The following is a 16,880-nucleotide window of genomic DNA, read 5'->3' on the forward strand; positions in this document are numbered from 1 at the left end:
GGAGAAGGTGTGGAATGGATATGAGCAACACATCTCGAAGAACAACAGTTACAAAGGTGAGTAACCGTCTTTTCTTCTTCGAGTGATTGCTCATATCCATTCCAGTTAGGTGATTCCCAAGCCTTACCTAGGCGGAGGGGTCGGAGTGAGATGTGGCAGCATGGAAAACCGCTGCACCAAAGGCTGCATCATCTCTAGATTGCTGCACCAGCGCATAGTGTGAGGTGAAGGTGTGGACCGATGACCAGGTCGCAGCACGGCATATCTCGTGGATGGGCACATGAGCCAGGAAGGCGGCTGAGGAAGCTTGAGCCCTGGTGGAATGCGCCGTGAGGTGTCCCAAGGGGACATGAGCCAGCTCATAGCACGCGCGGACACAGGCTGTCACCCAAGAGGAAATCCTCTGGGAGGAGACCAGCAGACCTTTCATCCGCTCCACGACTGCCACGAACAGCTGGGGAGACTTGCGGAAGGGCTTCGTTCTCTCAATACAGAAAGCGAGTGCTCTACGCACATCTAAGGAGTGTAGCTGCTGCTCCCTCCGAGAAGAGTGGGGCTTCAGAAAGAAGACCGAGAGGAAGATGTTCTGGTTGGTATGGAAGGCAGACACTACCTTAGGGAGGAACGCCGGATGAGGTCGCAGCTGCACCTTGTCTTATGAAAGACAGTGTACGGTGGGTCCACAGTGAGCGCTCTCAGCTCAGAGACCCGCCTGGCCGAGGTAATGGCCACCAGGAAGACTGTCTTCCACGAAAGGTACAGGAGCGAGCAAGTCGCTAGTGGCTCAAAGGGCTGTTGCATTAGCCTGTTTAGGACTAAGTTCAGATCCCAGGTGGGGGCAGGGCGACGTGCGGGGGGATAGATGTGCTCCAGACCCTTAAGGAACCGAGAGACCAGTGGGTGGGAGAACACGGAGCGACCGTCTTCGCCTGAATGGAAAGTGGATATAGCTGCCAGGTGCACCTTCAGAGAGGATGTCGCCAGGCCCTGCTGCTTAAGATACCAGAGGTAGTCTAGGATCGCGGGAATTGAGGCCTCCAAGGGAGTAACGTCCTGTGTTGCGCACCAGCATGAGAAGCGTTTCCACTTGGCTAAATACGTGGAGTGGGTGGAAGGCTTCATGCTACTGAGGAGAATATGCTGTACCGGAGCGAAACCGCATAACTCCGCCGCGTTTAGCCATGCAGGAGCCATGCCGTGAGGTGGAGGGCTCGCAGGTTTGGGTGGCGAAGCCTGCCGTGGTCTTGCGTGATCAGGTCCGGGAGGAGAAGGAGGGGAACTGGATTGGCCATGGACAGATCTAGCAGGGTGGTGCACCAGTGCTGTCTGGGCCACGCAGGCGCAATCAGAATTAGATGCGTTTGTCCCTGCGGAGCTTCAACAGGACCTTGTGCACCAGAGGGAATGGAGGGAAGGCATATAGCAGGTGGTGCCTCCATGGCAAGAGGAATGCGTCTGTGATCGATCCCGGGGAGAGACCCTGAAAGGAGCAGAACTCCTGGAACTTCCTGTTCGAGAGGGAGGCGAACAGATCTACAAGGGGAAATCCCCACCTCTGGAAGATGGAATGGATGACGTCTGGCCTTATTGACCATTTGTGGCAGAGGAAGGACCGGCTCAGCCAATCCGCCAGAGCGTTCCGGACCCCCGGGAGAAAGGACGCCACTAGCTCCACTTGGTGGGCTATACCGAAGTCCCAGAGTTGAATGGCCTCTAGACAGGGGAGACGAGCGGGTCCCCTCGTCTTTTGATATAGTACATGGCCGTTGTGTTGTCCGTGAATACAGACATACAACGGCCGCGAAGATGTTGCTGGAACGCCTGACACGCGAGGCAGACAGCTCTCAACTCCCGGACATTTATATGGAGCGCAAGCTCCTGGGATGACCAAAGGCCCTGGGTACGAAGGCGACCTAGATGGGCCCCCCAACTGAGGGATGACGCATCCGTCGTCAAGGTCAGTGATGGCTGCTGAGGTCGAAACGGCATCCCTGCGCATACCATGGACGGATTCAGCCACCAGTTGAGGGAGCGGAGGGGGCTCAGAGGAACCGTGACCAGGACGTCCCTGCTCGGGCGGAAGACCGAATGGAGCCACGTTTGAAAGGGCCGCATGCGGAGCCTGGCGTACTTGGTCACATAAGTATATGCTGTCATATGCCCCAGTAGGCCTAGGCAGGTGCTAGCCGAGGTGATTGGGGAGGCCTTCAGACCCCTGATGATCGAGACGATCGTCTGGAAGCGGGCCTGGGGCAAGTATGCCCTGGCGTGAGTGGAGTCCAGGGTTGCCCCTATGAAGTCCAGCCTTTGTGTAGGGACCAGTGTTGAGGAGTAGGCCCAACCCGGAGAAGAGGTCCGTGATTATGCTGAAGTGCTGGCAGACCTGAGTCTGAGAGGTCCCCTTGATGAGCCAGTCGTCCAGATGCTGGAATACATGTATCTGCTGCCAGCGGAGGTGGGCGGCGACGACGGCCATGCACTTCGTAAATACCCTCGGGGCCGTGGAGAGGCCAAAGGGAAGGACCGCGAACTGGAAGTGCTGGTGGTTGATCATAAATCGAAGATACTTCCTGTGCGGTGGGAAGATGGCAATGTGGAAGTACGCGTCCTTCATGTCGAGGGCGGCGTACCAGTCTCCAGGATCCAAGGACGGGATAATAGTTCCCAGGGAGACCATGCAGAATTTCAACTTGAGCAGCCATTTGTTGAGCCCCCGCAGGTCTAGAATAGGTCGGAGGCCTCCCTTGGATTTGGGAATGAGAAAATAGCGGGAGTAAAACCCCTTCCCCCTCTCAGCTATCGGGACCCCCTCTATGGCTCCTGCGGCGAGGAGAGACTGCACCTCTTGCCAGAGGATTTGCTCATGAGAGGGGTCCCTGAAGAGGGACCGGGATTGGGGGTGGGAAGGCGGGGATGAAGCAAATTGGAGGTGGTAACCTTGCTTCACGGTGCGTAGCACCCAAAGGTCCGAAGTAAGTTGGGACCACGCCGGGAGGAAGTAGAAAAGACAGTTGGAGAAGGGGGGGAAAGGATCCTGCCTTGAGACTGGTACGCCGTCCCCGGGCGCACCTTCAAAAGTTGTCCTTAGGACCTGGTGGTGCCTTCGAAGGCCCTTGGTTCTGGCCCCCTTGGGGGCCGGATTGGCGCCTCCGGCCACCCCGCCCGCGCCTCCTACTGAGGTCCTGCCTGTTCCGTGGTGGAAAATACGGGCGGCGGGGTAGGGGTCTGAAGGGTCTACGTTGGGTCACGGGGGTATGCATGCCCAACAACCTCATGATGACTCTATTGTCCTTCAGGCTCTGCAACCGAGGATCAGTCTTATCCGAGAACAAACCCTTGGGGTAAGTCCTGGATAGTATACTGAAGCTCCGGGGGAAGATTAGAGACTTGGAGCCAGGAGATACGCCTCATGGTGATGCCGGAGGCCAAAGTTCTGGCTGCCGAGTCGGCCGCGTCTAGGAAGGCCTGAAGAGATGTCCTGGCCACTTTCTTACCTTCCTCTAGGAACGCTGTAAATTCCTGGCGAGAGTCCGGGGGTAGCAGTTCGGTGAACCTACCCAGCTCCACCCAGGTGTTGTAATTATATCGGTTCAATAGAGCCTGCTGGTTGGCCACTCGGAGTTGTAGGTCCCCCACTGAATACACTTCATGTCCGAGGAGGTCCAACCGCCTAGCCTCCTTGGACTTCGGGGCAGGCGCCTGCTGACCATGGCGCTCCCTTTCGTTGACCGACTGGACAACTAATGAGGAGGGTGAACATACAAATACTCATACCCCCGAGAGGGTACCATGTACTTCCTCTCAACTCCCTTCGCCATCGGTGGAATGGAGGCTGGCGACTGCCAGAGAGTGTCGGCAGTGGCCTGGATAGTTTTAATGAACGGAAGTACCACCCGGGTAGGGGCATCCGCAGCCAGGATGCTCACGACAGGGTCCTCAACTTCCGGGACTTCCTCCACCAGGAGGTTGATATTAAAAGCCACCCTTCGAAGGAGGTCCTGATGGGCCCTTAGGTCTATCGGCTGAGGCCCTGAAGATGAGGTCCCCGCCACAGCCTCGTCCGGGGAGGAGGAGGATGATACCCCTGGAATGAGGGGGTCCTGGATAGCCCCATGCTCCTGGGGTGGTTCCTGCTCCAGCTGCCCTGGGGAGTCCGGAGGATGGGCCACGTGCTCTTCCGACTCAAATCGCAGGAAGGGGCGGGAGATGGTGGCCTCTGGTGCCTGATGCTCTGAGGCAGCAGAGCGGCCCTGGACTAGAGGAGCACCCTGGGCTTGATGGTACGCCCAGGGTGTCCAAAAGGACCACCGTTGAGGCCTGACGTCCTGAGGACGTGTGTCCTGAAAGACCCCCGTGGGCACCTCCATGTCACGGTCGTAGTAGCTGTCCGCCTGGCAGGAGACGGACGTCTGTCTGGACGGTCATGGAGGAGCAGAAAACCCGGGAGCTGAAGTGCCAACTGATTTGGCACCCTGGGAATGTGGGGACTGGTGCCGGTACGCAGAGCGGTACCGAGAGCGAGACCGGGATCTGCAACCGGCCCGGCCCCAGGAGGTCGACTGAGATCTCGAGTTCCTGTGGCGTGATCTGCTCCGGGAGGAATGGTGCCTGGGACGGTGCCGGGAGCTAGAGCGGTACCGGGAGTAGCGGGATGAGGAACGAGAGACCGACCGGTGCCGTGAGACTGACCGGTGCCGGGGAGATGACTGGTGCCGGGATCGGGAGCGGTGCCGAGAGCGGGAGCGGTGCCTCGATCTGAAGCGTCTGCGGGATCGTGACCTTGTGCGGTGCCACTCCGCCACGCTGACAGACAGTCTGGCCAGGGTCAGCTTGCCCATGGAAGGTGGTACCCACACCGGCGGTGCCGGGGTTAAGGGCGGTGCCCAATCAGTCATGGCGATCAAGTCTCTCGCCGCAGAGAACATCTCCGGAGTCGACGGCAAAGTGAGCTCTACCACAGCAGGCGCCGGGGAGCCGCCAGACGCCGGACTCAACGGCCCTCGCGGGGCTGGAGTCAACGGTGCCGGCTTAGGCAGTGCCGCAGCAGGTGCTAGTCCCGGGCGGTCCGACCTAGGCGCAGTCTCTGGCTGCGACGCGGGTGTTGTCGAGCCCGTCTGAGCCTTCACCGTCTTCAACCTCGGGGAGAGGGAGCGGCGCGGAGTTGACTTCGGTGCCGGCGGTGGCCGGTGCCGGGAGTCCTTAGGCGTACCGACGGTGCCCGGTGCCATAGGGGTAGTCTTGCTCACCTGCTGGCTCGTGCTCGGTGCCGAAGGTGAGGGCGCCAGTGCTGCTTTCATTCGGAGCTGCCTTAACCTAATGTCCCGCTCCTTTTTGGTTAGTGGCTTGAAAGCCTTGCAAATTGGGCACTTAGAGGATAAGTGCGATTCCCCGAGGCACTTCAAGCAGGAGTCGTGGGAATCTCCTGTCGGCATCGGCCTCTGGCAGGCCGCACATTGCTTGAAACCCAGTGAGCCAGGCATGAGCTCCGGCACCGGGTGCGGGGAAGGGGCTACCCCCCAAACCCCGCTGACACTTAAAACTGACAACTACAACTATGAGCTATAACTAATCTAACTATATAAGAACAATCAAGTACAACTATGGATAGAAAAACGAGAATAGGAACTACGAGTAGCTAGGGAAGGTGGACGTCAGCTACGCCGCACTCCACTGTTCCAATGACCGACACGAGCAGTAAGAAGGAACTGAAGGGTGGCCGGGTCGGCTGGGGTATATATTCGGCGCCATGGCGGCCCACTCCAGGGGCGCCCAGCCGACCCGCCGAGTTGTTGCTAGTTAAATATGTTCTCCAACGAACGTGCACGCGGCCCACACACACTAACTCGATATGGATATTGAGCAATCACTCGAAGAAGAAGTAAAGAAGTTATCTCTGTAACTTCAAGATTTACAAATATTACAGGTCCTATCTATAGACACAGAAGGAACTTTACCTCCCTGTACCAGTACAAATCAAATATTCCGAGCAACTTACAATATTAAAAGTTAACCAGCGAGATCCAAACTGCAAATAGAGTAAGAAAATACAATAAAAAAAGCTAAACCGCCTTGTTTTGACTAACTATTTGAACAGAATTGAGAGGGCCCTATAGTAACGTCTGGTCTCTCTCAGACCCTAGAGAGCACAAAGCAAAAACCCCAAACTACAAACAAAGGCTTCCCTCCCTTGAGATTTGAAAGAATCTTGTTTCCTGATTGGTCCTCTGGCCAGGTGTTGTTTGTTAACCCTTTCCAGGTGAAAGACACTAACCCTTAGCTATCTGTTTATGACAGGCTCAGACCCCGTCCCCGTCTACTCTACACGGGAAGACAGGGCTCGGGATAAGGCTCTGTGCTGCCGCCGTCCTGTGTGGTCCCGCACCCCCCGCCCCCAGTCACGCAGTACATTTGTTGTAAGAAGGGGGTCGCGGTGCAATGAAGTTTGAGAACCGCTGCATTACAGTGATGAAAACTACACAGGACAGTAAGATAAACAGCCCCCACATAAGGAAACAAGCTATCTAAAAAAAGTCTTACATTATATATTCTTGTTTACCTAAAAAGTAGAGTTCCAATGAATCATTCTTATAATGCCAGCTAAAAGCCTTTAGTAAAATAAATAGTCAATAGATTGTTAGCAGGACAGATATGTAGAATTATGGATGTATTATTTTCAAGTAAAATATCTGAACAGTTTCTTTCACTTACTTTCCTTTCCAAGCTCAGACTTGAAGATTCTGCATTTCATGAATATCTAAAAGTGTGGAAGAAATGTCACCATCCCAAATAAAGGGATTTGCTGGAGAGCAAATAAGAAAGTGGGATTTCCAAATATTCTTGCATTTCTAATTTAAGTTTGCACATACTGAGCAGCTGCAAGTCATCTTTTTGTCACGAGACCAAAGTTCACTACAGTTGTCACCAACAACACATTCTCCTGCAACCAAGTATTTGCAACCAAATCTGTTGTAACCTATTTTCATGCTACAACAAGTCTTACTGGAACTAAGGAGCCCCATGGAAGGATAAAGTCAAAGCACCTTTCTAAGACTTTTCATTTGATACAAGATGACTAAATACTCACAATTCCACTTCCATTAAGAAAAAAAATTAGAAGAATTAAAAAAAAAAATCAAAGTTAAGCAAGCATAGGTGATAAAGCCCAGTTTGCTACAAGAGTGGAAGCCAGACTCACTAGCCATAGCTTAGAAATTATGCTTCAGTGTCTTGGGAAGTATATGGACAATAGTGGTACAAGCCAAATTATAATGCTGGAAGTAACACTAAGGAGTAAATACACGATAATGAGGTCGAGTCTAACCCGTCTGCTTAAACAGTTGGTCAAATACCCATAGGAAGGAAGCATGGATGGAAGGAAGGCAGGCAGAAATACAGAAAGGGAAGAAAGAAAGATTTAAATAGTCTTTTCCATTAACATAGCAACATGTTACAAAATAATCACTAAATATGTTGGATTCTAAAAAAAGCTGTTTATTACATGAAGAAAAGCTTAAACTACAGGGCATGTGACATGTCATTAGATGTGAAATTAGATATGCCTTTGCTCACTTTAATCTTTATGACCCTAAATGTTATCTTGATTAGCCTAATTTTCTCAGTTAAACTTCACAATAATCTCAATATGATCTATTCCAGTATTATATAATTCTTCCTACTCCAACTATTTTTTTCCAGAACATGAGAATAAGCAGCACAATATTTTCCTCCAACAAAACTGAATAGTGCAGGAATTGGTCACAATATCTATGAGCCCTCAAAAAACATAAGCTAATTACTGTACTCTAGCATGGAATTTGTATAATCCAGCAATTGAAGGAGTAGTTATTCCAATTATTTTGCATCCAGCCAATGCACTAAATCTGATGCTCTCTCTTCATATCAGTACCGGCATGAGAGCGAGAGTTGGTTCATGGTTTTCACCACATTTTATATACGCCTGAGGTTGTGCATCAGGGATGCAGTCTCACCCTGGCACTACTCTGTCAAGCTATTGTCTGGATATCAGGACTTGCCACTCCAAATATCAGAATCAAGGTTGGTCAAGGCAAGTTTATAGCCAAGACTATACCAGTGATGCTGCTTTGTTTTAGAGAAGTCAAAATTTCAGCCCCTCTTTCCAAGGTCTCCAAGACAGCACCCACGGTATGGAGTTGAACATCTCATGGCAGAAGATCAAGATCTAGAACATGGGGGCTAGGCCACTAGAACCCCAAGTGCAGGTGGAGCCAAGTACTGTGGAGAACACTGAGTCGTTCTTCTATCCAGGCTGTAGAGTTCAAATGGTCACAAACCAGACATTTTTTTGATGAAGAGGCCTTGCAACCTCCTGCATGAAGTCCATGTCTTGCATATGGATGCAAAAACATCTTTGCACTGAAACAAAGTTCAGGATATATCAAACTAGTATACTACCTGTATTGCTACATGGGTCAGAAACCTGGACCCTCTTAGTTGGAGTGGCAAGAGGCATTCCATATGTGCTGCCAGTGCCAAATCCTGAGAATGTAGTGGTTTGACTTTATGTGCATGTTAATCTCAGAACTGGCATTCCTTTAGCTGCTCATTATATTGAAAAGCAGCATTGCGTACTCTTCAGTCATGTCTCCAGGATGGACAAACGTCACAGCACACTGTGCTCCCAAACTCTCCAACACGTGAAGAGGTGCAAGCCTTGGCCCTACCTGGTACCACCCACAGGACTGCCCCAGAGATTCATGGATTTGCAGGACTGAGCCAGATTTGGGTACTTCACTACACAAATGCCTGGCATGACACCATTCACTGTAGTCACTCTGGATGGTGCTATGGTCCTCAGTAGACCATGCATGTTTGATGAATGATCTTCAAAGTATTTTCACTCTCCAACATATACCGCCTTTTCAAACAAAGTTTTTTGATTCATCTGTACTACAATCTTATTATAGCCCTGTTTGGGGAGGGAGGACGAAGGGAAAACCATCTGTCACTTCATGTTTAGCAAAAACCAAGTTTTCAACATCAGCTCAAGTTGAGCCAGAGCCTTCCCTTAGGCTGTGCACATCATTAGTAAAAATTATTTGGAGCAATATAAGCAAAACAGGTATCAGCCCAAACATCAACTACCTAGAAGCTGGCTTTGGCAAGGTTCAGAAGAATTGTCCCAGAAGAATACATTTCTACCTCACATTACAGACCACGTTTTAAAAGAAATAGGTAGTAACAATATCCTAGTGTAAACCAGAGGAAAATAAGACATGATTCACCACAGAAGTCTAGCTCAACACTTGGCAAGATAGTTGCATCTCTAGTCAAAATAAAAGGTCAGGATTAAAAATGAGGCAAACTAACACTTGACTGAAGTCAAAATTTCATTCTTGACAGGTATTAAGGTAACATGATAGGATCCAAGGCTCAAGATTAAATGGTCCCTTCTAAGAGCTGTATAAAGCATTTACTGAACATCACCCTACACAAACATAATGGCAAGGTCATTCTCCCTCACACTGCGGATTCTCTTTATTTCCCTAAATACCCTACACTGAAAGAAAAAGGAGCCAGATGAAACTAGAATCATGCCAGCAGAGATGAGGGTTTCAACTGTATCAGTGTGCCCCATGTTTCCTAAGGCACTCTCACTCACGTCAGTAATTGCACTCTATATACAATTCCACTTATGTACCAAATACTTAATTTGCAATACATATTCCATGTTTGGAATGACCAAGTTTGGTCATTACTCCAAACATTCATAGAATTTTCAAGTGCTGATTTTTAAAAAAATAAATAAATCTTTAACAGATCTTTTAACTCTCAAGCATTCAGATGACAAGTGCCAAAACAGTTTAAAGTAACATACAAGCAGGTGAGTGGGAGCATGAGTGGGACTCAATTAGGCATACAAGAAAAGCATTTCAGGATAAACTGTGCTAGAATTATTTGTTTGGTGACTGAGAGTGAAAGTCATAATAAAACAAATACAAATCAAAACTGGTCTTAACTTCGCTTTTAGAGGTTTCCAAATGCCCCTCCTCCTAGGAGAGGATTCTTTGCTGTGTTATCAGTAAGTGGCGGAGCCAGAAGTAGCAACTACCTATAAAAATTGATGAAGATAAGGCTCTAGATACCAACATCTCTAACAGCAGCAGAATTCGGATGAGCTCTGGCAAGAGATGGAGAAGTCAGAAGCAATAAGCACCTGTGCTGCTACTCCACCTCATCAAGACTTCTGGTAGCAGCATGACTAAAGGAGATTCATCCCCTCCCGTAATATCACCAGTAAGTTGCTCCAGGAATAAAAGGCATTTACTAAGGTGGTGTTCTTTTTACGGAGGTTCTCTGAGAAATGTTCCACAGCATCCCACTGATGTGGGAAAGCCCAATAGCCACAGAACTCTTATTCCTGCTTCAAGAGAGAGAGAAAATATAACTATCCATTAGTTTGGAATACAGTTCATCACACAGCAACTACTCAAACTGGAGTCATTTGTGCAATTTCAGTTTTGTCATGCAAATATTCCAACACAAAATTTGTTTCTAAAAAGACCTATATCTAGTCTCCACACTGCACAATGCCAAGTGCAAACTTCAAGAGCTAAAATAAAGAAACTGCTTCTTCCAGTTACCTGCTAATCTCTTATTCGGTTCTGGGCCAAGATTTCCAAAGATAGGAACCTAATTTTAGGCCCTTCCTGCCTGATTTAGGCTCCTAAATCAATGGAGATGATTCTCAGTATTACTGAGGAAACCACCACCTAGTATCTCCCACCTGACTTCCTTAGCTCTATGACCAGCATCAGAAACATTTAAAAGAATACTATGCCAAGTAATTTAGGCCTAAAATCAAGGTTTTGCAACAAATAAACAAAAAAATAAAAAAAGGAAAGTTATAAAATACAATGTAAATTGAAATGCCATATTTCGGGGGTTCCTTTCCAATTCTGAGAATGGAAGATTAACAAAACATTCTGTTAGTGCAGAACAACCTTGAAAGCAGAACTGATCAGACTAGATTCCCTACCCAAATTCAAAAAATGGCAGAGAGTCATCCTTTTTCCTTAGCTGAAACATATCCCTTTGGAACATCAAGATTCCCCTATTTATTTTAAACCTATTACAGACTACGCACGATGTTGGAAAAGTGCAAGTATATTTCATCTATATCTATCCAAGGACAAAGTTTCAGAGAGCTATTTGAGCCACTAGCCAGTTTAAACTGTATTAAAAACACTTGTCTTCCTAACACAAAAGTTAACTGGGATTTGCCGAATACAGAAAGTCAACAGTAAAATGTAAGCTATAAATTGTTGAATAGGCTCAGGATACCTACAAGTTTTTCTGCAGAAAATGGTAATATGTAGTTTTATATGAAAATTATTATTTAACCATAGTGCTGTTAACAAAAATACACCAGTGTTACAAAGTTCAAAGATATTTTGGCAGTTAACTTCTAACAGAAGCATTTTTGCTCATTAAAGGGGAGAGAGGGTGTTAAGTCACCTAGTTCACTTGTTAAATAATTGATAAGAGAAGCACCAACAGAACCACAATCCCATGGAAACTACAACCCATTTACATACATAGAGTACAGTATAATGTATTTAATTCTAAAAAGAATTAAATGTGAGCAAAAGGGAGTTCCTCAGAGAAAAAGCTAAAAGGTTTAATGATACATAATTTGACAGACAGAAGCGTAAGAGGAAAAAATAATTCCCCACATTCTTGAGTGAGATTTAATATGGATGCAATCAAAATCTCCAGTTTTATTGCAAGTTTAATTTTCAGATGAAATATGCTCATGCAGAGAAGTTGGAAAATAAAAACCTTTTGTAACCCCCCCTCCCCCTCAAATTGTTCATTCAGCACAAAATGTGAAAATTTTCAACACACAAAAAAAATCCACTTGCAATCAGCAAAACACATTGTTTTTCTTTTGCCAGCTCTAATTATTTTGTTCCTATACTGAAGGAAAAATTTCCCCTTACCTGGATGGCTTTGGGAGCTCATTGCTAGCAGTGTCTAGTCCTTTGGAGGGGATTCAAAATGGATCAGTTTCCACACAATCAACAGCAGCCCTGCAGAGCTCCAATGCTTCACCAATACATAGACATACAGAGAAGGGGGATTAATTCATAAACACCAAATTAAATCCAGGGTAGAACAACATTCTGTGCTGTAAATGAAGTAATCCAATAGGATGGCAGAATATCTTCAAATGGTTTTCAGAATGTGAACCTGTAATTATAAGAAAAAGATAATATTAGAAAAGTAGGTTTCTTACAACTGCAGAAGTTATACAATAAACAACACATTGGTTTCTTTGGGATAATTTTTAAATTGAGGTATCATTTAAAGGTAAACATACATATGTTCCTCAAAAGAGAGACTTCAAAATGTGTAGAGGTGGTCTTTATTTAGAAGTTTTGTAATTACCGTACAGGAAAAATGCAAATAAATATGAACCATAGTAAGAAAGCCTTTCAATACACATATTTTAAACAAAAGTTTGTTTATTTTTTAATTAATCTGATATTTCAACAGTACTGCAGGAAATCACTTCATTTCCAAGAGTTTCCATATTTCAACAGCCACACTCAGCCATATGTACGAGTATTAACTGCTCTTCATCCATCTGTTCTCATTGCCTCAACAGAAATCCAAAAAAAGATTTCTAAATGGCAGGTCACCATAGTCCCCTATGCCAAATTATGGGGAAAAATCTTCAGGCATGAAAAATAGGAATAACGCAATAACAGCTAATGTTTTTATAAAGGGGAAAGTAAAATTGGCAAAAAAAATCAGTTTTCAATCTTCTGCTGGGTCATACATTTGATGAAGAGCTATTATCTTATATGGTATACACTCTCAAAATGAAACTTTGCCCCCTGAAATATATGGTCTAACAAGTATGTCCAGTCTTAAAATGCTCCACAGATGGTGCTTCTAACATGCAGCCTGAAAGATTTCCACAGGGAAATCTTGCTGCGAGAAACTGAGTCCTGATATTTAGCCTGAGTTTTTCCTTTTCATATTTTATTTCTATTTATCCTATGCATCTATTTATCCTAGTTATAACCCACTGTATCACCCAAAGACATTCATTATTTTTCATATTACACCTTTCAAGCATTTTTTAGATAGCTGTCATTAGATAGACATACCTGTGTAAAGAGCAGGCCTATTTTGTACCAGTACAAGACCTAATATGGATGCAGTTATTCTGGTATAAAGGTGCCTTATATTGGTATAGCTTATTCCTCTTCCAGATACAAACATCTTTATATAGGTATAACTATCTACATTAAGGAGGTTGTCTCACCTTACCTATACCTGTATAGTTAAATGGTTTAGATTATGTTTAGACAAACCCTTTGGTCAAACTAAACCGTCATTATTTTAATTTTTATGCACATGTATCAATCTCTTTACTCCCTGCAATCGTTGTCATTTTGTTACTTCTTTCTGATAATGAGGTGGCCAGAACTGAAGACGCTATTCCAAATAGTTCCTGCCCTATTAACGAACATTCCTGCTTTGCAATATAATGCCTCAACACGTGTGCTCTAAAAGGCTGACCTTTACTGTTACATTGCATTAACAAGTCTCTAATTTGCTATTCTTCTGCACCCCTGAGATGTCGCACCGTCAGCTCCTACCAAGTTTCTATGTCCATTTTGAATGTATTTTGGATTATTTTTCTTTTTATGAATTAGAGGGCATGAAATACCTTGACAAATGCAATTTCTGGCCCACACTCTAATCCAGTGGTTCTCAAACAGGGGTACACGTACCACTGAGGGTACACAGAGGTCTTCTGGGGGTACATCAACTCATCTAGACATTTGTCTAGTTCAGTGTTTCTCAGCCTGGGGGTTGCGACCCCCAGAGGGTGTCACAGCATAGGTTTTGGGGGGGTTGCAAGTCCAGAGTCAGCATTTGGGTGTGGCAAGCAGGGCAACTGCCTACGGTCCCATCCCACAGGGGCTCCCGCGAAGCTGAGTGAATACCCACTTCATCAGACTCATGTGGGTATTCACCCATGAAAGCTTATGCTCCAATACTTCTCTTAGCCTATAAGATGCGACAGGATTCTGTCACTTTTTACAGATCCAGACTAACACGGCTACCCCTCCGATATCCTACACAGTTACATATTCTTGTGGAAATTTTCACACTCAGAAGTTTTACTGATTAAAAAAAACTTCTCTTGGGACACTGTAATGGGATATTCGCTCCACACTTACCCTGAAAGGGTTTATGCAGATTGAGAAGGGGCTAATTAATCCAACAGGTCACAGTTGTGGGGAATCAGGTGGCCAAGTAAGCCCCTGACTGAGTGAGGGGGCCCAGCTGAGAAGAAGGGAGCTGGTTAGGGCTAGAGAGACAGGAAATTGGGAGCACAAGGGGGGCTGCCAGGAAAATCTACCATCACTCCCTGGGAGAAGGGATGTGCATTTGGACCGACATACCCAGGGGGAGCCAGGAAGGTAGGACAGGGCTTAGGGCAAGAGTGGCCAACCTGTGGCTCCTTGTACAGGCACTGACTCCAGGGCTGGAGCTACAGGTGCCAACTTTCCATTATGCCAGGGTGTGCTCACTGCTTAACCCCTGGCTCTGCCCCAGGCCCTGCCCTGACTCCACCCCTTCCTGCCCCCTCCCCTGAGCCTGCAGTGCCCTCACTCCTCCCTGCTCGCCCCTAGAGCCTCCTGCACACCATGAAACAGCTGATCGGAAGGGAGGGGTAGGTGCTGATCGGTAGGCGAGATCACTGGGAGCGGAGGTGGGGGGGTGAGCTGATGGGGGGGCTGCTGACATATTACTATGGCTCTTTGGCAATGTACACTGATAAATTCTGGCTCCTTCTCAGGCTCAGGTTGGCCACCCCTGGCTTAGGGAAAGGCAGTAAGGTCTAGAAGGGAACTGACCTTGACTGCTAGCTAGAGGGTCCCTGAGCCAGAACCTGGAGTAGAGGGTAGGTCTCAGTTCCCTGCCAGCCAGTGAGGGAGTGTCACTATGAGGAAGTAAATAGGAAGACTACCTGAGTCTATTTAGAAGAGACTTTCCAACCCTCAAAGGGGAAACCATTTGGTGACCTGGCTGGAGGGCTCAGTCATGAAAAGGCAGCAACAGGTCATGGAGCAAGAGAAGGGCCGCAGACCCAGAAAGGTAGAGAGAGACAGCATACAACTTTGGGAGGAGGCACTGATCTGGACAGTTACCCCCCAGAACGGACAAGAAGCACCACCATCCTTTTGGTGAGTGGAGCACCAGTCACACACAGGCAGCTCATACAATATTACTATACAGTTGCTTTGGATAGCTCAGACAGCCAGTCTGGCATAAATCTAACTATTTATTGGAAGTGTGATAGCGACCCAAGATCCCAGTCAGTATTCCATTCTCCCCCAGGAGCTAACATGTAGGTTGATGGTAGACAACAGTAGTACAAGCTACAACTGGAGCGAGCAGGGTGATGGTAGACACAGGCCATGTTACCTCCAGTATGCAGTGTTCCTGTAGCCATGTTGGTCCCAGGATTATAGAGAAAAAGTGGGTGAACTACTCTCTTTTATTAGTCCAATCTCCATTGGTGAGAGAAGCTTTTTAGCTTATACAGAGCTCTTCTTCAGGTCTGGGAAATATACGCAGAGTGTCACAGCAAAATACAAGGTGGAACAGACAGTTAACTACTTATGCTAAATAATCTGTTCCACCTTGTATTTTGCTGTGTTAGGTTCCAGATTTCACACAGCAGTTTATATATATTTTCTCTCTCTAAGGTTGTACACACACACAAATGTAGGGGTTTTTGGAGGGCACTAGAAGTTTTAATTTAGATTCTTATTAAAGGTTAAATTTTTGTTTTAAAAGGAAACAATCACTCCTGCCTAATGATGTCGTCAGTTTCTTGTTCTGCAACATTGTTAAAGCAATAGGAAGCATAGCAAAGGCTTGTTTCAGTAACAGAGCAAAAAGAGCTAAAGCACAGAGGAGTTCTCCTGGGTCTGTGCAGATTAAGGAGGGAGGCTGTGCTACAATGACTCTTACAATTTTACCTTTTAGACAGCAGAAACTTGGGTTGGGCTTTGCCTTAGCCTCGGATGGCAGACTTATCAAGAGATTTTTACTGAATTATTTCACTCTTCAGTATTATTTGCCTTTTAAACAGGATTAATTTGCTTTAAGAACCACAACTTTCTCAAAGCACAATATGAAACCAAAAGCAAGCCACTAAAGTACAGAACCATTACTTGACAAATTAGAAAGTGTGTTATTAGGAGGTTGTCTATGAGAAGCATCTGTGGGTTAGAAAGCAGGCCCTTATAATAGCACAGTATGCAACACTCTCTCATATAAGAGGAAATCCTTTAGGCTGGTATGGACAGTTGCGTGGACCATGGTCATCTACACTGAGGCAGCTCACTGATGGGAAGTCTTGGAACCAAACAACTCATCCTATCTAAAAATTGGTAAATGCATCAAAGATCCAACAGACTTTGTCTTATAAAAAACTAAATACTGGCATTTTTCTAACATATTACAAGGCCAAGAAACAGATTTCCTGCCATAGGACGACATTTATAGGTAAGGAAGTATTAACTACTTTCTTTCATAGGGTACGTCTACACTGCCTGCCGTATCGGATTGGCAGGTAGAGATCGATCTATTGGGGATCAATTTATCACATCTAGTGTAGACATGATAAATCGATCCCCGATCGCTCTGCCGTCAACTCCTGTACTCCACTGCAGTGAGAGGCGGAAGCGGGGTTGACAGGGGACAGGCAGCAGTGGACCCTGCACCGTGAGGACACGAGGTTAAGTCAACCTAAAATACGTCGACTTCAGTTACGCTATTCTCATAGCTGAAATTGTTTATCTTAA

General features: G+C 46.7%; 1 protein-coding gene across 10 annotated transcripts in view; it reads right to left on the reverse strand.

The window, feature by feature from the left end:
* The window catches only part of HDAC4 (histone deacetylase 4), a 494,934-nt gene that overhangs the window by 429,922 nt on the left and 48,132 nt on the right, over window positions 1–16,880 (reverse strand). For all 10 annotated transcript variants that reach the window (XM_075069863.1, XM_075069860.1, XM_075069862.1 and 7 more), the window contains exon 2: window positions 11,982–12,231. In XM_075069863.1, coding sequence (XP_074925964.1) covers window positions 11,982–12,003 — 22 coding nt within the window. In that variant the 5' untranslated portion in view covers window positions 12,004–12,231. The remainder of the gene's footprint in view (window positions 1–11,981; window positions 12,232–16,880) is intronic.

The sequence above is a fragment of the Chelonoidis abingdonii genome, chromosome 10, assembly GCF_003597395.2.
Source record: "Chelonoidis abingdonii isolate Lonesome George chromosome 10, CheloAbing_2.0, whole genome shotgun sequence".
NCBI lineage: Eukaryota > Metazoa > Chordata > Testudines > Testudinidae > Chelonoidis > Chelonoidis abingdonii.